The sequence below is a fragment of the Aspergillus brunneoviolaceus genome (assembly GCF_003184695.1).
Source record: "Aspergillus brunneoviolaceus CBS 621.78 unplaced genomic scaffold BO95scaffold_51, whole genome shotgun sequence".
NCBI lineage: Eukaryota > Fungi > Ascomycota > Eurotiomycetes > Eurotiales > Aspergillaceae > Aspergillus > Aspergillus brunneoviolaceus.
In genome coordinates, this window is record NW_020290781.1 from 268,482 (window position 1) to 289,667 (window position 21,186).

At 51.8% G+C, this 21,186-nt stretch overlaps 8 protein-coding genes across 8 annotated transcripts; 4 read left to right on the top strand and 4 right to left on the bottom strand.

Annotated features, from left to right (window-relative positions):
• Positions 1-1,755: 1,755 nt before the first annotated feature.
• On the bottom strand, positions 1,756-5,304 carry BO95DRAFT_418191 (cleavage polyadenylation factor subunit CFT2). The gene is made up of 2 exons (XM_025584446.1): positions 4,947-5,304; positions 1,756-4,864 (listed from the first exon to the last, which is right to left on the bottom strand). Exons 1-2 carry the CDS (start codon positions 5,093-5,095, stop codon positions 1,930-1,932), a joined length of 3,084 nt encoding a protein of 1,027 aa, XP_025440292.1. The 5' UTR covers positions 5,096-5,304; the 3' UTR covers positions 1,756-1,929.
• A 758-nt stretch (positions 5,305-6,062) lies between these two features.
• Positions 6,063-7,007, top strand: BO95DRAFT_418193 (alpha/beta hydrolase; the record flags this gene model as incomplete). Its single annotated transcript, XM_025584447.1, has 2 exons — positions 6,063-6,600; positions 6,672-7,007. The coding sequence occupies exons 1-2, from the start codon at positions 6,142-6,144 to the stop codon at positions 7,005-7,007; spliced, it is 795 nt and encodes a 264-aa protein (XP_025440293.1). The 5' UTR covers positions 6,063-6,141.
• Positions 7,008-7,299: 292 nt separating this feature from the next.
• Positions 7,300-9,992, top strand: BO95DRAFT_393807 (Zn(II)2Cys6 transcription factor domain-containing protein). Its single transcript, XM_025583676.1, has 4 exons — positions 7,300-8,168; positions 8,242-8,865; positions 8,922-9,239; positions 9,381-9,992. Exons 1-4 carry the CDS (start codon positions 7,424-7,426, stop codon positions 9,938-9,940), a joined length of 2,247 nt encoding a protein of 748 aa, XP_025440294.1. The 5' UTR covers positions 7,300-7,423; the 3' UTR covers positions 9,941-9,992.
• Positions 9,993-11,563: 1,571 nt separating this feature from the next.
• BO95DRAFT_444938 (uncharacterized protein) lies at positions 11,564-12,506 on the bottom strand (the record flags this gene model as incomplete). The annotated part of the gene is made up of 1 exon (XM_025587007.1): positions 11,564-12,506. A coding segment is annotated over exon 1 (736 nt), but the record flags the coding sequence as incomplete, so codon positions are not given.
• A 209-nt stretch (positions 12,507-12,715) lies between these two features.
• BO95DRAFT_444939 (uncharacterized protein) lies at positions 12,716-12,972 on the top strand. Its single transcript, XM_025587008.1, has one exon. The coding sequence runs from the start codon at positions 12,722-12,724 to the stop codon at positions 12,884-12,886; it is 165 nt and encodes a 54-aa protein (XP_025440296.1). The 5' UTR covers positions 12,716-12,721; the 3' UTR covers positions 12,887-12,972.
• Positions 12,973-14,252: 1,280 nt separating this feature from the next.
• BO95DRAFT_444940 (putative integral plasma membrane protein) lies at positions 14,253-18,091 on the bottom strand. The gene is made up of 8 exons (XM_025587009.1): positions 17,845-18,091; positions 17,242-17,788; positions 17,062-17,188; positions 16,895-16,933; positions 16,752-16,836; positions 16,653-16,698; positions 14,796-16,603; positions 14,253-14,737 (listed from the first exon to the last, which is right to left on the bottom strand). The coding sequence occupies exons 1-8, from the start codon at positions 17,881-17,883 to the stop codon at positions 14,579-14,581; spliced, it is 2,850 nt and encodes a 949-aa protein (XP_025440297.1). The 5' UTR covers positions 17,884-18,091; the 3' UTR covers positions 14,253-14,578.
• A 164-nt stretch (positions 18,092-18,255) lies between these two features.
• BO95DRAFT_444941 (snoRNA-binding rRNA-processing protein UTP6) lies at positions 18,256-19,806 on the top strand. The gene is made up of 2 exons (XM_025587010.1): positions 18,256-18,397; positions 18,473-19,806. The coding sequence occupies exons 1-2, from the start codon at positions 18,308-18,310 to the stop codon at positions 19,565-19,567; spliced, it is 1,185 nt and encodes a 394-aa protein (XP_025440298.1). The 5' UTR covers positions 18,256-18,307; the 3' UTR covers positions 19,568-19,806.
• Positions 19,667-20,571, bottom strand: BO95DRAFT_444942 (peptidyl-tRNA hydrolase domain protein). Its single transcript, XM_025587011.1, has 3 exons — positions 20,192-20,571; positions 19,830-20,090; positions 19,667-19,762 (listed from the first exon to the last, which is right to left on the bottom strand). The coding sequence occupies exons 1-3, from the start codon at positions 20,470-20,472 to the stop codon at positions 19,675-19,677; spliced, it is 630 nt and encodes a 209-aa protein (XP_025440299.1). The 5' UTR covers positions 20,473-20,571; the 3' UTR covers positions 19,667-19,674.
• Between the last annotated feature and the right edge of the window lie 615 nt (positions 20,572-21,186).

The window sequence follows — 21,186 nt, forward strand, 5'->3', positions numbered from 1 at the left end:
GTACATCCGGGCTCTTCTCGGAAACCCTGCCCACCCCATTGGATTGGGAACCGGAATAGAAGGCCTTGCGCTGTACTCCGTACCCCATAACTACTCCAGACTGAATTCTACCCAAATTAATCGGATCAATGGTCTGGTCGGCGTGGAGTAGATCTGTACAGTCCCTCATCTCTGTTCAACGGCGGAAGACAATGCATATACCCGTGCGCATGATTGTGCACTGTAGGTAGGTGGTTCCTGTCATATCATCATGTGAAACTGCCGCGGTTTCAAGTTCCCCGACTCCAGTCTCCAGTCTCCAGTTTCCATTGGAATTAAGCTTTCCATAGTTGCTGTCATTAATGGACCAAGTGCGGAGTGGTGGTGTACATGTGATGTGTTTGATAATGGGGCTTTTGTGGAGGGATGATATACAATTCAGTGATTGAACTATGTCTGCGGTGCTGGGGACCGGCCGGTGGACACCCAAGAGTATAACTTAGGGTGATGGATGGGTTTTGCGAATCCGGCCGTGACGCCCTTGCTTATTTTGTTTCCCGTGGGTATCTAAGGACTAACCATGTAGTGGTAGCTAAGGTACTCCATAGTTTGCTTCAAATTCCGTTGTCGGAGCTTGTTTCCCAGAAGGAGGATGGAACAACCTTCTAGCATCTGTATATCAGGATTGAGAATCAAATCTAATACGGCAGTTACCTATCGCCAGTCATTCAATTTATTATTCAGCCATCCAATTATCCAACTCTCCAACCCCAACTCCTATTCAACTGATATTGCAGGTATACTATGCAGTAACTAACCCCCAAGACACCGAACAACCCTCCAAATCGATACCGAACACACCCTCCCTCACCGATGAAACAACCGCCTGAAACACTAACCCACCCACACAAAGAAATCAACCACCAAAGAACTGCCTCAGCCACTCCTCACCTCACCGCAATTGACAGTCAATCACCTACTTCCATCCAGCAACCCAAGCCAGCCGGCCAGCCAGCCGGCCAGCCACCTTTCTTCCCCGAGAACAGTTGTAACCAGTAGTCAGTCACACAGGTAGTACTAACTTAGAGCATCGAATACTCCAAATCCCAATCAATGATTGACACCTCACCCCGAGACAATAGCCCCTCCGTATCCATTTATAGAGATAAAAAGGGAGAGCTGTGCACTTGGCTTGCTTTGTATTCATAGAAAGGGGAAAGGGGGGGAACCCCGAGAGGGGCGGTGTAAATGGCTGCACCTGGAAATAGATTCTACGAAGTGACTACTGTCTGTATATGTCGGATTGTTTTGGAATTGGATGGATACGATCTACTCCGTCGTGAGGAGGGTTATTGGAATAGTTACTCCGTACTCCGTATTTCGATAATGCATGGCAATAGTCGCTGCTGTGGCTGTGGCTGTGGTTGTGGTTGTGGTGGACGATGTGACGTGTACTATTGATTGGGAGTGAGTTTGCTATAGGTACGAGTCATATTGGTTGTGGGCTGCAAATGCAGGTTACAGGTTACAGGTCATAGGCTGTCAAGGAGAGGGGAGAGAGAGGGTTGGGTTGCGGGTTTGGTTACGGATTATCCTATACAAGAAGGGTGGTGAGGGGAATGAAGAGTTGTAAGGCGGCTGGGCTGGATCGGGACGAATAGTAGCAGGTGTTGGTAGTCATCTGTCTCGCAACCTCTGAGACTTGGGATTTAAGTAGCGGTACTTAGGGATATAGTCGTTGCGTAGTTGTAGTCAAAAAGACCTATATTGAAGTACCGTAAGAACAAGCAATCATGCATATTGCTTAGACGACATGCATGCATTAGCTACACGGAGATGTCCGAGCACTCCCCAAATCTCATGATAGATTAGATCAAAGCTCGTCTTGCACAGATACACACACACATCCACAAAGATTGTACAGATTCGCATCCCGACCGGAAATATCAATCAACTCCCCGAAACCACTGCCAGTCCCTCATAGATCTTCTGCTTCACGGCCAGGAAACTACCCGCCCCTTTACGCCCGGGGACCATCGCTGCTGACTGCGCCGATGCCTCGATTTCAATCCGGCCCGTCGCCGACTTGCGCACGGCCACCATCCCATCGATCAACAGCGTTCCCTCCCCCCTGAACTCCGCAGTGTGCCCGGCCCCCTGCATGAGCTTTCGTAAATCCGCCAAACGGAGGTCGCCCACGTGGAGAGGCCGGGTCATGGATCGCGTTCCCGCCGCCATGTTGGCCGGCAGAACATCAAGCAAGGGGTAAATATCGGATTTGTCGGTCGGCGGCGGCGGTGGCGGTGGCTGCTGCTGCTGCTGCTTTGTCGACTCGGCTTCAGAATCCGTGGCAGGATTCGTCTCCTCCTGCGGCAACACCTTCTGCTTCTTGTGCGGGCCCTCCTGATCCTGTTCTGCTGTTGCGGGCTGAGGCTGAGACTCAGGGCCCCGAAGCTGTCCCGTCAAGGTGACCACACCCAGGCTGCGTACATGCTGCCACTTCAATCGTCGGAACAGGTGGTTGCTCAGCTTGACCATCCAAGCGTTCGTGTCAACGCTGGCGTCGACCGTCTCTCCGTTGACCGGAGTGAAAATCACTGCCGAATCCGCGGATGCGGGGACGTCGACGTCGACCTTAGCTGCAAGGAGCTTCTGGCATTCGTCGGCCAGGGCCGTCGTCTCCTGTTTCATGCCTCCAACCAGGATCAGCTTGCGGGGTTGAATCAGTGGAATGAGCATCTCTAAGCTGCGCTTGTCATGCAGACCGGTGAAGTCCACAAACGCGAGGCGCGCTTTGATGGTCAGGCTCGCCTTCTCGAAGACGACCTTGGCCGGCCCTTCAAATGCCTGACCTTCCGGCTCATCGTCAGAAGAGGCAGCAGCATCAGCGGCCTCGCCGTCTTCCATAACGCTCAGCTCATCCGCTGTGCTGATATCCTTCTTCGAGGCCTCGCCCTGTCCTTGGTGGCGCTTGCCACCACTGCTGGACAAACGGCGTCCATTCGGTCCGCTTTCGTCCCATCGTCGCTTTTGTCCTAATCTCATTTGGGAGTCGGTCCGACGTTGCTGCATATCAGCTTCCTCGCGCTCCTCCGCCCGAAGATATTCCTCGGGTCTGATGAATTCACCATACTCATCACCCCGCTTCCGAGGAGCCACGTAGGGAAACATCCGCTCGCGGCCTTTTTTGCCTCGGACGTCGTAGTCGTAGACGTTCTTCCGTCGTAAGAGAATGTTGACACCAAGATCTTCATCCCTGAGCCCCAGCTTACTGCGGTTACCATGAGCTAAGGTTGTGGACAGGGTCAATACCCTTCCCTGCTGCTCGGTCTCCGAGTCTTCTGATGACGAACTAGATTGGTCATCAAGTACGTCTGCGGCAGGGTCGGTGTTCTCCTGCCCTCCTGTTTGAGTGGTATCTTCCAGCTCTCTTTTTGTAGCGAGGTACTGTTGGTAAAGCATTTGCTCACCAGCGTCGAGAGGCGCACGGCGCACCTCGGACCATGAGAGCTCTCTTCCACCACTGTGCACCTGCTCCAGCATCTCGCCGTCCGCGGCCTTCTCAAGTGCAACCCCATCCTTCCTTTCTTCGTACCATTCCCAGATCATGCCGCCAAGAGTCTTCCTGTGACGGTTCTCCCGATGGTTACTGGAAACTTTCTCCTTGTGTAGAGGCTCGGTAAGAAGCAGCAGGTTGTTGGCGCCGTCGGCTACCAGGCGGAGCGACTCCTTTGCGAATCCCCAATCCAGCGACGTATCAGAGGCCAGAATTACCTTTGGTGTCTGGTCGGTGAGGATCTTCTCGAGTCGCTTCCTCTTTTCGATGATCTTGAGGTGCTTGAAAGTGAACGGTCCCACGCCTCTGCCTTCGGTCTTGTTTTGTCCTCCGGACCGCGGACCGTCGTTGTTCGACTGCGCCTGGCCCGTTGTCGCATCAACCCCTTCCGCAGCTTCAAACTCGCGCACTATGTTCTCATCCATCCATTCCAGCATGCTCCTCGCAAGTCTCATGGTTGTGTTGGCCTTCTTGCCCGCCATGTACAATCCTGCCGTTCGCAGCACATCGTCGCCCTGACCAGTGCCCGCTGCATCGCGCCAGGCGTGCTCCAGCGCATAGACCAGCTCCAGAACACGAGCACTAGTATCCGTCGGGATCAAGACCGTGCCGCCCTTGGCAACCGTGCTCCGAATCATGTCAAGGAGCAGGTCGTCGCGCTTCTTCCGTCCGCCAGGGAGAGCAAACTTCTCGCCTCCGCGGGTACTACACACGAGCGCTGTTGGCTTGCGCAGCTGCTCGATGACCTCCGTCCCGCTTGCCCCCGAGCCGCCGAACCACGCCGCTCCCGCCACGACACTCTCGCGGGCCTGGTTCCAGTCGACCGCGTAGACGATAGATTCCATCCCATGCTGGATATGCCATATCGTACCACCCACGGTGTGTCCAGCATTGTAAGCAGTCAAGGTCAGGCCGTCCAGAGGCGGGGACCAAGGGGAACGGAGCGGTTGGTGAGGTTGCGAGTATTTCAATGGATGAATCAGCGAGAAGTAGCGCGCGATGTCTTCGGCGGTGGGGGGTTGGAGCAAGATGCGACCTGCATGTGCAGCCTCGGGGCTTTCGTCGCCTTCGACGACGGATGCTGCGGCCGACGCGGCGGAAGTGGTCGCTCCAGATTCCAATATCGGGGATTCGGGTAGGAATGTCGCAGCCAGAGGCGAGGATGCATATAGGTCTTGGAGAAGTGTGCGACCGAGGGCAATGACGGGACTCGTGGCGTAGACGGGGATCTTAGTGAACGAAGGGAAGGTCTTGCAGCAGTGGGCAAAGGCACCGATGTGTGCAGGGGTCGCGTGGGTTAGGAGGATCAACGATATTGTAGGAACGTGTCTGTTGTATAAGATATGTATGATTAGAGAGGACTGTCTTCATCAGAGAGCTCAGAATATCTCAAGGAACAAGCATGGCTCACTTTTCCAGCTCCTGCAGGTCAAGGGGATCGAAGGTGTCATCCCAACCGACATCCACCAGGATTTTTATCCCTCCCTCAAGCTGCAATATCGACTGCGATGCCTTCGATGCGGATGACTGAGCACCGAGCAAAGGAGTGAAGGTGAACATCTTGACCGGACCGAATTTCGTCACGCGCTCCTTGGGGAGAGCTTCGGCTGTATAAGTGAGATAGTAGTGTCGCGAGGACGGCAAGATGCTCCAATCAAGTCATCGATACGAGAGGTTAATGAGAGAGACAGTCTAGGGATACCGAGTTAATTGCACGTTCAGACAAGTCCGCTGGATTAGACACACCTGGCGCAGGATTTTGGACCTGGTGCCAGTCGGTCGGATGTTGTCGCTTTCGTTGAGCGCCGGGCGATGAAGCCATCGCGGGTCGCGGTTTGTCTTGTTTGCATTGGCCGCTTTATCCTTCAAGGTTCTTTGTTTGTCCGCCGCGGCATTGACCCTCTTTCCAGCCAACTGGCTTCAGTACTAAAGGAGGACAAATTATGACTCCAACTCTTGTCGCTTGAGCATTGGCGATGTACTCGAGTTTCAATAGCATTGGAGCGCGCCTTTTCCTACTTGAACTAATACACCGATCCCGATCCAGACCATGAAACACGGAACCTCTATTCCCCGCAACTTCACATCTATACACTGTATAAGGCAACTGCTCAGGCTGTCATTATAAGTGGATGAAAGAACATGGAACTGGAACATCATAAATAACTGAAAAGACAGTGGCTAGCCTAACGGCAGAAATCTCGTCCATAGAAGTCTCAGTTTCTGATTCGTTAAAAGGCACTTCGCGTCGGAACCGATATTGGATTCGGTCTGCGGATCCGATACTTTGGTTATAGAAGTTCGGAGCCGATGGGAACTAATGCGGGGAGGATTTCTCAGGACTGTACAGGACTATATTGTACACCCCTCGGACATTATATTGTATCTACTGTTGCGGCTCCGAGAATCGTGCAGATCTCTCACGTCAAACTCTTCATGCAGTATAAATTCATGGTTCCTACCTCCCGTCTTCATGGCTCAGACTCTATCAAACCACTGCAGAATGATCTAGTGTCTCTGCAATCTTCCCCAATCACCCCATTCCCTCGCAAATATACTGGCACTTCCTGCTTCATTTATCATCCTCCTGCACCAACATCAGCGATATGATCAGACCAGCTATTGTCATTGTCCCAGGCTCCTGGCATCGGCCGCAGCACTATCGGCGTCTAGTCGACGGGCTGGCGAAATTCAATTACCAGGCAGTAGGTGTGACACTGCCCTCCGTGGACTCCAGCCCTCCCCTCAGCAGCTGGGCCACCGATGCAGAGGCCATCCGCAAGGTCATCCTGGGCTACATTGACGCAGGCCGGGACGTGATCACCGTGGCTCATTCTTTTGGCGGAATCCCCATGTCAGAAGCAGTCAAGGGCTTGGGCAAGAGCACCCGCGAAAGCGCAGGCCTCAAAGGTGGTGTTCTCCAGTTGATGTATATGGCTGCCATGGCACTGCCAGAAGGCCAGAACCACGTCGGGCAAATCAAACCTCAGACGCCCGAAGAAGAGGAGCTCGAACGGCAGCGGCAGGAGTATGTAGCGAAGCATGGTGGGATGCGCTTCACAGAGGTGTGATTGTTGTTCTCGTTCTGTCGTCGCAAAATGGCCCGCTTGGCTGACCATATCTTCTAATAACATAGGATGGAGCGATGATCGTGGACAGGGAAGCAGCGCGCGAGGTCTTCTATAATCGATGCGACCCTGCCGACGTGGAGGAAGCGCTTGATCTGCTAGGCTCGTACCCCGTCGGCCCGCTGTCCGTGCCAGTGACTTACACGGCCTATCGCGGAATTCCCAGTACGTATATTGTCTGCGAGAATGATAGGGCTTTGCCGCTTTCTGTGCAAGAGCGGATGGTCGCTCAAAGTGAGGGAGCGCTGCAGGTTGAACGGTGTCAAGAAGGACACTCCCCGTTTTTGAGCAATCCACAGTTCATCGTGGATTGCGTCCGCAGGGCTGCTGGGGAGGATATCTAAGCTGTTTCTGCGATGATTTCTGCCTGTATAATAGGATTTTTATTGGTCATTGAGCTACCCATACTCGTGGATCTGAAATGTGATGATAACCTCGTAACTTCGATACCGATGCACATTGGAAAGTAGAATTCATGGAATAGTTGCTGATATAGGCTCTTATTGGTCACCAAGCGACAGAGTCCGCTGACTTAACAAGGAGTCAGCGAGGCAAGAAATCGCCGCCGGTTTTACCCGAAAGGGCAGTCAGTCGCTTGCCTTCTGGATCTATAGCTATGTTATGATGCAGGTCCAGCTCCAAACTTGAATCCTAACATTGCTTATAATCATTTTCTTCTTACTCGTGTCGGTGAACTTCCATCTATACTCAAGAATGAGCTCATGAATATCCCTGCTTCTCCTTGGAGATTCTGGTCCGAATGTCCCACATGCAAGTTTCGAGGGTGGTGAAACCGTTATTTCCCACTGCTCGGCGTCGCCAGAACACAAGCTGTGATCCATGCCGTCGCTCGAAGCGGCGATGTGTCATACTGTCCCTTACTGATGACGAACCCGCTGCTATATGTACCAACTGCAAGCGATTGAACCATCACTGCACCTTTGACTTTATCAAGTCTGTCTCTTCAAGGCCGAGGAAGCGCAAAGACCCAGCAGGTGTTGGCGCACAGCTACTGCACCTTAACCAGTCGCAGGTTCACAATCAGAGGGATGAGACACTGATCAATTGCCTGGGAGATGGTTTTGAAGTCAATATTGGCACTAGCGATGAAGACTTCACATCGTGGCTCAATTTCGATATTGAGCTGTCTCAGAGGACCAGCACCGATATATACGACCCGTTCTCGGCCTCATCACTGGACTCTTCAAGGGCTACAGAAGCGCTTGGTGGGCCATCTTTACCTTCTCCGTCGGCAGCTTCACGGGCAGAACACCGGTCTCTGTCAACCAACCCCCAGTCAATGCTCGTGGGCAGGAGTAGGAATAGCCCGATACGCCTGTTGAATTCAAAACTGGAAGCGACGGTGCTCGACGAGTGTCTTGCTTCGATCTACAATACCATCGTAAGGGATTCTGCGTCAAGGTTTATAGATTATGAGTGCAACCTTTCTGCATCGGGTCATCCCTATTATCTCGAAAGTAGATTCTCTGAGCAGGCAGAACTTGGTAAGCTGTGCCCTCAGTCTAAATATGGATCGAAACCATCTCAGAACCTATCAAGACTCATGACAAGCTCTAGGGGGCGCCAACAAGCACCTATCCTCTCACCTGTCAGCGACTCAGGGTATTCGACACCCTAGAATGACTATGCTGGGCGCTGTGCGGTTCCTAGATCATTTTAGTCACCTCTACGGCAACAAACTAAGCATCGCAGCTCGGAAACAGTCAGACACGGTTCTGAAAGCAGTGCTTCGAGTGTTTTCCCTTCAATGGCTGCCCACATCGGAGGGGGTGTCACCTGCAGGACAGCACGCAGGCCGTGATGCTCTCATTGACACTTTCCATGACTCCTGGATAAAGGCACGGTCACTTATCCAAGGCAGTTTGCCAGTCCCGTCATTTCGGGTGGTGTGTGCCATTCTTCTCTTCGATGGTATCGTCATTCCTTCCCACGCATACGACAGGCCAGACGGAACGACTGTCAGGGTGCACGAATTTCTCGACATCGGGCTGCAGAAGCTGTCCCGTCTGGATGATCTCGTCCGGAAGTATTGCCGTCAACTGGGGCCCACATCACTTTACGGGACCTTATTACATTCCAGTCTAGACATCATCCGCTGGGGAGGTTATATCCGGGACATTGGGGCCGCTCTTTTCACAGATTATCAGTGCAAGCTCCCTGAGCTGCTTGGTCACAGGAAAGGTTAGCTTTAGTCATTCACACACAATATCTTCTCAACTCGTCTGAATCGATCACAGTGTCCCTGGAGAATAATTCGACACTACCGCCGCCAATCAACCATATCCACCCCAGCGATCTCGATGCTAGTATCCCACGGATCTATCGCACTGCTGTAGCAAGAGCTTTTTCCATATGGCGAATGATGATCAAAGTCAAGGATCTCATCCCACCCAGCGGCACCACTAACAACAAACACGCACTTCCTCTCACATCATGGGAAATCATAGCGTCGACCATGACCGCAGTAGACGACTACAACCACACCCTCCGCCCATTCATGGCGCATTGCATGGAGAGCTACGCCCACCTCTCCACCGAGTCCAAGATCTACGCATGTATGTCACCACGCATTGAACTACCAAACAGTCCCCTCTACCCCAGCTACTCACACACCGCAGCCCCTGCGCTCTATCTACCCTGAACCTTCGCCCCACCAAACAACCGATCCAACTAACCTGCCCCTTTTCTCTTAACAGTATCTGTCCTAACCTTCTGGGACCTCGGAACCCTGATTTTCGCCCAAACACTAACCTCCATCCTCCACCACCCCTCCCTCAACCACGACTCCTCTTCCTCACTACTCCCCATCACCAAATCACAGATCCGTACTCTCCAAGAGACCGCCGTAATCTCCATCGCTCAAGCGATAGGATGTTCTCTCACCCACCCTGTTGCACACGACACCTTCAACCTGCAAAACGGATTGAGCGCGGACCTCCCCCTCACCGCGTATCATATCACCCCGACGCTTATGGTCACGGCCTTGCGTCTGGCGATCGAGACCAGTATTGAGCTTTGGCTCGGAGGTCTGGGGTCAGGGTCAGCCTATCAAGCCGGCAATATTGGTGGTGGTGGTGGTGGTGACGATGATGAAGATGATGATAGTGTCTGGCAGGAGCAGGTCGATGTACTCGTCAAAGGGCTCTTGTCGTTAGAGGTGACCATCGGCGGATCGCAGGCAGTAGCGCCGGTACTGGAGGATCTGTTGCGGAGGTATGGGGATGTGGTGTCTGAGTGTTGGAGCTGCGAGTTTTAGGAAGTTGACACCCGATGTCATGGTTGTATACTAGCTCCTGTAAATAGAAGTGTACAGCATCAGAAATCCCCATTCGCCACTTATTGTGAGTACAACATATCGGTTACCAGTTTGCTCCCAATAACTTACATATACAGTGCACGAATTCCTATTCTGATGCCTACAGAGCCATAACGAGGTTATGTACAACTGCTAAACCCAATGATAGCAAGCGAACCAAGTATAGATACACACAAGAGATAAGAGATTTTTGCAACATATCAGCAACCCACACCACCTTTCGTCCTTCAGCAGGTTACTACCATCTCGAATCTCCGCATCGAACTTCCCAATCCCCGCTCACGAACCACATCCGCCAGCGACATGACTCCAACAAACTACTACTTCTTCTTCTTCTTCTTCTTCTTCTTCTTCTTTTTCTTATTCATACGACTAATCCTCTTACTCCTTCGACCCCTCCGCGCCGTCTGCGGAAAACTCCCGTGAGTCCTCGTATTAATGTAGAAAGCATCGCGCTTCGGAGCCCCCTTCGCAGCAGCTTGCGGGGCCTGATCGCCATCGCCATCCCCGTCCCCGCCCCCATCCCCATCCCCATCTCCATCTCCATCTCCAGGAGCCGCCTGCTTCGAACCATCCGCTGCCGCCCCGGCCGCGGCGGCAGCAGCAGCAGCGGCAGCAGCGGCAGCAGCTTTCGGCGCCCTGCCGCGCTTCCTCTTGAGCGTCTCCACCGCATCCGCCGCGGGGTTGAACTTGCCCGGGAACGGCGGCAGCTGGTCGATCTGGCCCTCGAGGCCGATCGTGGTACGATCGCGGATCTCGACGCCGGACCACATCCTCATCCGGCGATGGATCCGCTCTGGCGGCCAGTACGCCTCGGCATTCTTCAGGAGCTTGTCGGCCGCTTCCTGGACTAGCTGATCCGTGTACTCAGGGTTGTGCCACGGCGATGTTTCCTTGTCAATGACACTGGTGTCGGCGCTGGAGTTTGAGCTTGTTTCCTCCTCAAGTTCCTTCTCCTCCCCCTCCTGCTCCGGGGCTGGTGGTGGGTTGGATACTTGCTGCTTGGCTTGGTTGGTGGGGATCGGATTTGGTCCTTGTGGTGGTGGTGGTGGTGGTGGTGGTGGTGGTGCTTGCTTTGAAGCTTGCTGCCCGGCTTGATTGGTGGGTAGTGGATCCGGTAGCTTGCGTGGTGGTGGTGTTGCTGCTGCTGCTGCTTCCTTTGGGACTTGCTGGCCGGTCTGGGTGGTGGGTATCGGGCCTGGTAGCTTGGATTTGAGGATGTTTTCTTGGTTGCTCAACAGGGCAGCTAAAAGTTTGCCGGTGGATTGGTTAGTCAGATGGATTTCAAAGCTGATACAAAGAACTGTTGCCGTGTTTTGCCCTTACATGGTTGTGTTGTATACAAGCCGCCCTCGTCAGCCACCTCGGCGTGAGTTTCAGTATCCCCATCTGAGGGGCCTGGTATTGGAGCGGGATTAGCGGCTTCTGCGGGATCATCGTCATCGTACTCTGAGTGTATACACAGAGCAATCAGCATCTTGCGAGGTATATAGCACGCAAGCAAATATGGGGAACAGGAATGCAAGGATGCAAGGGATGTATCATGAAGAATGTGAGCAGAGACGGCGGAAATCTTTCGGTGCTAATCCTGGCAAAGAAACTCATCGGACAACCAAGAAACTTAGACTACCAGGGAAATATTGACCACATTTGAGCTTGGGTTGGATCATTTGTCCATACTTAAGCTAATGTTGGAGGGAAGGGGTGATTTGCCGTTGGTCAAAGTTGAAAGTATCCTCAAATACACATAAACACTTCTTATCTTAGAATCTTGAACGCATACAGGAATAAACAAAGGAACATTGCTAGGAGCAAGATGATGACGACGAACCATATCCATTTGTACTCACCATATGAGGGAGAGGTTGCTTCGAAAGTCGGGACTGGAGGTGCGAACCCTGGGAAGGGATTGCCGGCAGATATAGCTGACCCAGGCTTCGAGACTAGCATCGGGCGATCGAACCAACTGTACTGCGGGCTGGCGGCATCTGGAATGGCTTCCTGTCGCTTCAGGGACGGTCGACCATCGGGGGGCATAGGAAGTCGTGGGAGCACGTCCTCCCTATTCTGCATGAGGTTTGAAAATCGCTGTTGGATATAATCTCTCGCTTCTTCCCTAAACTTAGGATTGCGGAGGGCCTCTCGGAGCGCGTCATAGGCATGTCTATAAAGCGCTCGGTCGCCTTTTTGCTCGGGAGGAGGATCGAATTCCCAACAAAAGATTTCCTCGTCATTGGATTTGGGGTTCTTTGGGTCAGCACGTTTCTCCTCTAGGCCTGTTCCACCAGGGGTAGTTTCCTTAGGAAGTACCGTCCATGGTGCAGGTACTATCAACCACCGCGGACGATGATTTTTTTCGCCGAAAAAAATCTCAACGTTCAATCCGGGCAGTTTCGGGAGCCCTGCGTTGAGAGCCTTGCCATTTGCTATATCATACGTCCATAGAGGACTTTCAGGAGGCAATTCTCCCGTCGTCTGTTCTGGCAGTCTGTCCGCCATGGTGGCTCTATAATGAGTCAGGACGAGAAGCCAGAATAGATGAGGTTGAGTCGGGCGCGAGCAATCGACTTCATACTCACATCTAAAATCTATCTCCTCAGACAATAAGATGAAGATGTGTACAACAGATGGTAGCTGTGAGATTCAATCAATTGAGTCCAAGTAACAGAGTGGGAGGATATTCAAAGTGGAAATTCAGCTTTGAAGTTAGGAAAATACCTTATGTATCGTTTGAATGAGCTCCTTTTTCTGCTGGCGAGCGCAAGCGCGAGCGCGAGCGTGAGTTTACTCTCGGTAGCAGGAAGTGTGGTTGACTGGAACAAAGAACGTTCTCGGGAGTCTTTCACTTTCCGGCGGTTGATATATCCAAGGTTGGAAGCAGAATGAGTGCAATGCACTAGACTCTGAGGTTTCTTTGTTGATTGCGTGGGTCAATGCCTCCGCGTACCAATTGGAGCAATGTTGACTTTGCTTCGAAGTGGGATAAACACAAAGCTAGCTTGATCTGCTTTCTTATGTCAGTCAGAAACATACTGTCTCATAGGGAGTAGAACAGTTTGATCGAGCCCCAGATACTCACCCCAGTTCTTCTCCCATGTCAGTTGTCAGTGTGTGCAGCACGTGTGTGAAAACACAATACAGGAGGCCGCAAAGCTTTGATCAGAACCCAATGCATACCCAGTCCCTTGATGACAACACCAGCTGGAGAAACAGATTCTAGTCCCGGGATTGAACACGCGTAATCCTTCCTGGAGCCAAAGTTGAGAGACGGACAAGTCCCAGAGGCACTTTCAATAAATTGCTCCTCAATATCGAGGGGGAAACACGCGAGTAAATAAAAGGTTGATAACGTTAAGGAATCCCTCCTTGACCTTCTCGTATCATGCTACTTCCTTGCCCAGTAACCCTGATCACGGTCTTTTCTCTCGAGATCAGGTCTGTGCCTGGTATGGTCTTGTATTCGTGGAATTCTTTCCCTATAAGGGTTATTCCACTTGCATCCTCCTCTTGAGCGTAGTTATTCTGACCTGGTCGGGTGCTCGTCGTTCGCCCGCGGAGGATCAAATCGGGGGAAACGGGGAAGATCAACAAAGAAGGTGGAGGGACAGCATTCTTCGGAGGATTCCTCATTGCACAATTGGATGTTTCGTGGATCACCCACTGCTGTCCCAGTGCGCCGTTGATACTGCGGCGTCTGGAATGTAGGTTCATCATAGGTTAGCTTGTTTGCTTGCTTTAACGAGTTCAAAGCTGTAAGGAAGTTCTTCTTGTTGGGTACTTTCACCCTATTGCATTGATGTAGGCTGCTCATGTCTGAGTGAGAGAGGGGTTCTTCATGTCTTGAGAGGCTGTGAAAGGTAGTTGGAAAGGGAGGTTAGGAAGTGGCCGGATGATTTCCCCATCCGAGGAAGTCGTCGTTCATCGACAACCCACGAGGGTGGAAAGAAAAGGGGGGGTGAGGGGAAGACCAGTCCCAACGCCATGTGGAAATTCAGAGAGGCATTGAAGCAAAGAGCTCACCCCAGCCCTCATGCCTCGTTTTTGTCATATGCATTATGTCACCCCAGCCCTGGCGACATGTTTTCTCACATTCCTCACCTCCAGCTGAGGTGGCGACCTCGCGTGTTGAAACGAAGTCGAATTGAAAGAGTTATTGATAACTACGTTACATTCGAATGATCAATTACTTAATATAACATCACAGAGAAAGGGGTCGGAGGGTCAGCTGGTCGTAGGATATGCGTTGATTTCCATCCAACATCCGACATCCTCGGACTCAAGCTCATGATTCTCTAGACACTGATGGTGACTGTCGAGACTGTTTGGTGTGCAGATGAGCCCCGGCCTTGGCTATGCACTCCAAGCAGATCAGATCACGGTGACCGATTCACAAATTTACAGTAAAGGGTAAAAGTACATTATTTGCAATTCGATTCACAGTACATATCATAGCAACCAAGCTATACTAATGAGCCACTAGTTGCTGGTATGCTTGTCTCGTGGGAATATACTCAGGAATGATATAGCATGATTCGCGCCTCCTATGACACCAATGCATAGACTTTCGCAGACACACGCTCATTGCCAGTACCTAGGTTCGTCAAACACATGATACCGATGGCCACGTACACCTTGCCCACGGAACAGGGCGGGGAATTGACGGCCCTTGGGGACCATCTCCTCGGGAATACGCAACTCGCTCTCAGGCTCAGGCTCACCAATCACAAATTTACCGACCTGGCGCACGTATCTATCAGCAGGGAACGAGTTGAATTTACCAGTCAGGAGGGCTTACCTGGATTTCCGTGTCGGTGATAGAATCCCGACTGACACGGGCATAGCCTGTTCTCTTCAATTTCTTAAAAAGGATGTATTCGCACCATCTGTCCCAATCGGTAGGGTCAATATCCTTCATGCCGCTTGTCTCGCTAACATATGTGTTGTAGTTGCCCTCAAGCGGCTTCGTGACGAGATAACTCAATAGAACCATGGGACGGTCCGATGAGCCCATCAGGTTAGACAGGTATTCGGACTGCAGGCGACGATCTTCAGGGTCTTCCTCCTGGCCCGAATGGAAGACAACGACATCGACCAACTCCCCATAGATATCGAGGGTAGCATGTATGGCAGGAGCAAGCTCGCCAACAGGGGAGGGAAGGAGGTGGTGAGTAGAGTTGACAATGGGGAATTTAGACAGCAAGGCAGATCCCCACGTGTGTTTGTTGGGACCAGGTCCAAAATCAGCGTACATGCCGAGGTCATCTGCCAGGAACTGGGTGATATCACGGTTGCCCATGATGATACGCTGGTTGTCGGACTCCAGCAGGCCAATCACATCAAGCTCCAGCTCTTGGATCACATCACGCATGCGCCTCTCCGAAGCCCACATGTCATTGTCCAAGCCGAAGTGCACCGTCCAGATACCCATAGTAGCAACCTTGTCTTCCTTGTGATAGGGAGTGTAGTCGTTTGTGGGGAACCGAAGGTAAGCAATTGAGATAGACAGAAGCTGAAGAGCCGCGAGCACATAGATAAAGTAGGAGCGCTGTCTTTTGCCGTTGGGGCTGACGATCTTGCTCCGTGAGTTGTGTGAACTGGAGACTGCAGCAGAAAAGACACCAGCACCAATACACAACATGGTTGTGATCATGATCCAGTCAGTGTGTTCTCTAACAAGGTATCCACCAGGGACGAAGGCGTAGGCAACAACCCAGACATGGAACAGCACGAGAATCATATAAACAAAGAAACCAAGTCCAAAGGTAGCCGCCGGCGAGTGCCGAACAGCAGAAGAGATGAGGACCGGGGCTACTGCGAGCAAGTAGAAAGCAAGGACAAGAGCACCGTAGAATCCAGTCCAGTGGCTGTAGCAAGTAAGGAATGCCGCGCCGAGAGAACCGATTCCGTATGCCGTCCAGCTGCCAGCCGCGGCAGGATAGAAGAGACCATAGACAAGGCCGGCGCCCATGGCAAAGATGGTGAGGGCACCGTGAGGAGCCGCGATAGGTCCGCGCACAGGATATCCCTCCCAGACCCAGGCAATCATGGTGCTAGAATCAGAAAGAAGGTAGTGCATGGCGAAGACCAACGCTCCGATACCCAATCCAGCCGGAAGCCAGGAGCCTTTCTTGCCGCTGGATGGCAGGTAATCACCTCCACTTGTCGCAGGTCTTCTGTAAGATCGCAGAACAGCCAGAATGGCAAGTAGTAGTCCAATTTTGTTCCATCCACCATTCTCCGCATGCATAATCGGCCAGACTGGGTTGTTCGTGGTGCAGGCGAACTTGGCAACGCTCGACATGATCAGACCGGTGCCCCACGCAAAGACCCGCGACTCCAGCCTGGCATTGTTTCCACGCTCAGCGTAGAGCGTGGCGGCCCATGTCATACAACTACAGACAACGCTGAAAGAAGTCAAGAAGAGCCGGTTGGCGGGGTCTTGAATCTTGTATGCTAGAAGTCCGGACAACGAAAGAAGATGGAAAAGACGAGGGTTCTTGACCACCGCAGATTTCAGAGCTGGAATGGCGAGAAGGATAGGTGACAGATATGAGACGATGGCAGCCTCGTATCCGGAGATACCCATATGCCAGAGAGGGAAGTCTAGTGCGATTAGCCATGCACGTTCCGGGATTTTGTAACCGTCACTTACACCAAACGAGGACAGGAAGGGCAGTGCAGAGGGTCCAGAAAATGAACTACACTTCGTTAGCAAAGGTTCTGGGGCGAATCAGCAGAAAGAGATGTTTACCCCATTGTAGACTTCCGCAGCAGCATCGATGACCTCTGTCCAGAAGAATCCCTCGCCAAAGGTGTTGCCGACAGGCTTGCCCTTCCTGACTACGAGTCAACTGCAATGATCCTTGAAATTGTTGGAGAACAGGCTATACACACTCTTTTCCAAGAACGGAGTCCGCAGTGGTCTTCAACTGCCTAGATGTTTTCCCAAAGAGCTTAGATCACGTCTTTCAAGCGCACCACCACCGACTTCTTTTTTGGCAACTGTACATTTCTCTCTCCCCCTCTCCCTTGTGATTTATTTTGGAAGCCACTGTACATACCCTCTGCTGACCCCCTTGACGTCCCTTACAACAATCTCGAATGCTTCGAAATCAAGCGCAGTAACCGCGTCGAATCCCACGTCGAACAGAATAAGCGACCACTCGAAGAAAGCGTATTTCGTATAAGCTTAGAGAGGTTAGACACAAGCCGAGTAAGCTGCGGGTGCACTTGAGACTTACCTCCAGGAACCTTGTGCACTTTGTGTTGAATGAAGTAGTAGATCAATGGCACGAGGGTGCCGAAGAAAAGACCGGCGAAGATCTTCCGATACTTGACGGCCTGGCGGTTATTCGGGCTCAAAGCGAGGCAGCCGAGGGTCCAAGGCAGAGTCGCGACCAAGTATGAGATCATGAAGATATCATGCCAGTCGTGATCATCAGTCGAGGTCACATATGTCCACCCTCCGCAGGTGAATGTCCGAAACAATCCGACACCAGCAACCAGCTTGGGGAGAGCGGAGTTCGGACGGGCCGTAAGGAGATACCATAAGAAGACAAGGGCGAATCTAGGTCCGGAAGTGATAGCAATAAATACTTGGAAGAAAGACCGCTCGGGGTAGCGATCGCCAATGGTCGCTGAGACGGAAGGAAACCATTCATCAGGATAACCGTAGTGTTCGTTCTGGACGATCTTGTGGAAATGCAAGGACATCCCCACCACCAGGGCACTGAAGAAGGCCGTGTAGGCGACGGCAGTGTGAGTCCATGAGATCCATTTTCCATTTATCTGTGTCGGAGGTTCGATTAGACGGCGCCATTTTACGAATTGAGATAGAAACTAACAGCCACGACGGCATCCCCATCTTTATATCTGGGTGCCATGATAGGGCAGGAGACACCGGGCTCGAGCTCCGGTTAATGAGGCGATTGAGGCAGAATTGTAAAGTTTCGAATTATGGTAGGATAACGAGTGTCAGAAGATTTAAGAAAGAAGAGATAAAAGAAAGAAAAGAGAGAGACTGATTCGACCAGGGAATGGAACAACAAGTCAATTTCCAAGAGACACAAACCCCCCTGAGGTGAGATGGGATGGATGGATTGAATGGGATGACCCTCGGTCGGATTGGAGGCTCGGCAACCACGCGGGCGCGCAAATGATACTAGTGCCAAATAGGCAGGCGGCCAGGGACCATGATAGTCGGAGATCTCGTGCGGGATGCCGACCACTTTTTTTTTTGCCATATTATTCTGACAGGACTTGCGATCTGCTCAGAACCATCCGAACAGGGCTCAAACCATCGCAACCATGTCCAACGCTACTGACAAAGCGCGCTTCTATCTGGAGAAGTCAGTTCCAGAGCTTAGAGAGTACGAGAGGAAGAAAATCTTTTCCAAGGTACTATTTCAGACAGCCCCTCGGCCATTTGGTCGTGGCCGCAAAAACTGATGCAAATCGTTAATCGGACTTTAGGAAGAAATCTCGGCGATTGTCAAGAAGAGATCTGATTTCGAGCATAAGCTCAATGCCCGCGGTGCCCTCCCGTCTGATTTCATACGATATGCCCAATATGAAATGAACTTGGACAGTTTGCGACGGAAGAGAGTGAAACGTCTGGGTATCAAGATGCCCGGCCATACCGGGCAGAGGAGGATTTTCTTCATTCTTGACCGTGCGACACGGAAGTTCCACGGTGACATCGGGCTGTGGATTCAGTACATTGAATATACCAGACAACAGAAGTCCTACAAGAAGCTTTCGAATATCCTCACTGATGCCTTGCGACTGCATCCGACCAATGTCGATCTGTGGATCTATGCCGCACAATATAATGTGGAAGATCACGCCGATATGACACAGTCTCGAAGCTACATGCAGCGCGGGCTGAGGTTTTGCAAAAGCTCGAAGAAACTGTGGCTCGCTTATGGAAGACTCGAGATGTTCTACATTGCCAAACTTGTTGCTCGACAGCGGATCTTGGGACTCGACAAGCCCGTCAAGGCTCGAAAGGAAGAAGAGCCTCTGGATGACATGGATGCAGATATGATTAGGCTGCCAACGATCACCGGAGAAGATATCAATCCCAGCGCTGAGGATGAGAATGAAGTGGATGAAGCGGCGCTTGAAGCCCTTAATTCGACGCCCGCCCTGAGCGGCGCCATCCCTATCGCCATCTTTGAAACAGCCATGAAGAATTTCAACGACGATGACAGATTTGGCCATGAGTTCTATGATATGGCGACCGAATACGACGACCTGCCATGCCTGCGCAAGATTCTGCAGCATGTGGTTGATTCCATGCAGAAAGCGAAGCCCGACAGTCCCCATACACACATCTGTCATATCAAGCTCCCCACAGCAGGAGTACAAGTGACTTCGCCTGAATTCCCGCGTGCTTTTGCCGCATCGTTCGGCCGTCTCACGGCTCATCGCAACAACCCCTCTGTGGCCAAGGAGGTCATCAGCTGGTTGCAACCACTCGAGAAGACCGAAGGCCTGGATCCTTCACTGCACAAAGCCATTTCTGCCACTATCCGAAATGCAGAGCGCGTTGTTCAGGGACTTTAGATTTTATGCAATATTATTCAAGTTATGTGCAGGCGTTGAACGGGATTTACTATTTTCAGACTGCGTTAGCAAGCAGCATGAGGGGTCATGAAAAAGTTAGCATTGTATTAATCGTCTTTACTGCCTCGTCTGCTACTCTTCTTGCTACTGAGGAACTTCTTCGATTTGATACGAGCCTCGTTTGCGGCCTTTTGCCTGTATAGTGTTAGCTAAGAGCCGCGTCTTGTTTCATGAATACCAAGCAGTCATCATGTTTGCATACAGTTTTTGGACCCGGTCTTTTTGCTCTTGCGACGTTTCCCCAGGGATAGCATCCAACGCTGTTCTCTTGATAAGCTGGTGGAGCTTGTCGTAGCACGACTCCACATTTTCATTCCGCTTGCGGGATTCTTCTGACTGGATAACCAGACTGCGAGTCCTTGGTGCGATGTAGTGGGTTGCTTGCAGCGGGGAATGCAAGATCCGGGGCACCAGTGGCAGTAATGAATCAAGCGACACCTTTAAGGTGGCCTTCGAGTTGACCCTGCTCATATTCAATAGAGGTACATGCATTAGTCGGACGGTACTCCACATCTTATTCGTAGTTAACACCGGGATGAACCGGCTTTCAGGGCGGGAACAGACTTGTTCACGTTTTGACCCCCCGGGCCACCCGAACGACTGAAGGAGACTTCACAGATGTCACGCGGGATTGTCTTGGAGCTGAAGCTAGCTAGCCATTGACGCGCGGCGCTCAGGTCATCTTCCGACACCTGGTCTTCATCTTTGATAGCGGCGGACCGTCTGGACGCAAAGGGTCTTTTTGCGACGGTGGGGCTGGCAATCTGAGAAAGGAGGAGAGGACCGCGGCGAACAGGAAGGCAAAGAAGACTACGGGGAGAATTATGGAGGAGCGCGGTAGCCATGGCAGAAAGTGACGGGTGCGGGCCTGTCAAAGAGAAATCCCGAAATGCTGCAGTTTGTGGTGCAGATGCACGTAATTAGAAACGGGGGAGGGGATGAAGGGGGATTGGGGATGGAGGGGACATTGAATTAAGGATGAGATGCTAACCAATGACAAGCACGAGGAGGATCTTCCAGAACGTACCTAGCCTAGCTGTAGCGACTCTAGCGAGGTAGCTAGCTGTACGGATCGAGCATAAGGGCCTGTTCCTTAGCGGTAAGAATGGTATGAATAAGATGATGCTAGACTACTAAAGTTACCCCGATTTAAAGGTCGGCTCGGTCGGGCAGATAAGTTATTGCTTGGTGTCAAGGTTAGTGGTAGTAGTTCCCGCCAGTGCCCCTAAGGCTCTTATTCAACCTCACTTCGTTGTTACGCGAGACTATCCGATTCATGAGGTAAGGTACTAAGTACAATTATCTCTATCAAGCCACGATTATAAACTATTACTAAAGACTACTACAATACGAAAAAAAACAGGTAGTCACTTGACATGTCCAGTTGTTGTAAGCTTAACCCAACCCAGACATATACACGGAAGAGGCCCATCGGAGCCATGAATCTGGACTCGGTGACAGACCGATAGTTGACTTAGCGATCATTTTTAGTTTAGATGGTGGGAGGGAATTGCAGCAGTTCCAGCAGTTCCAGCAGAAGAAAATCTAGGCGCGCCTTG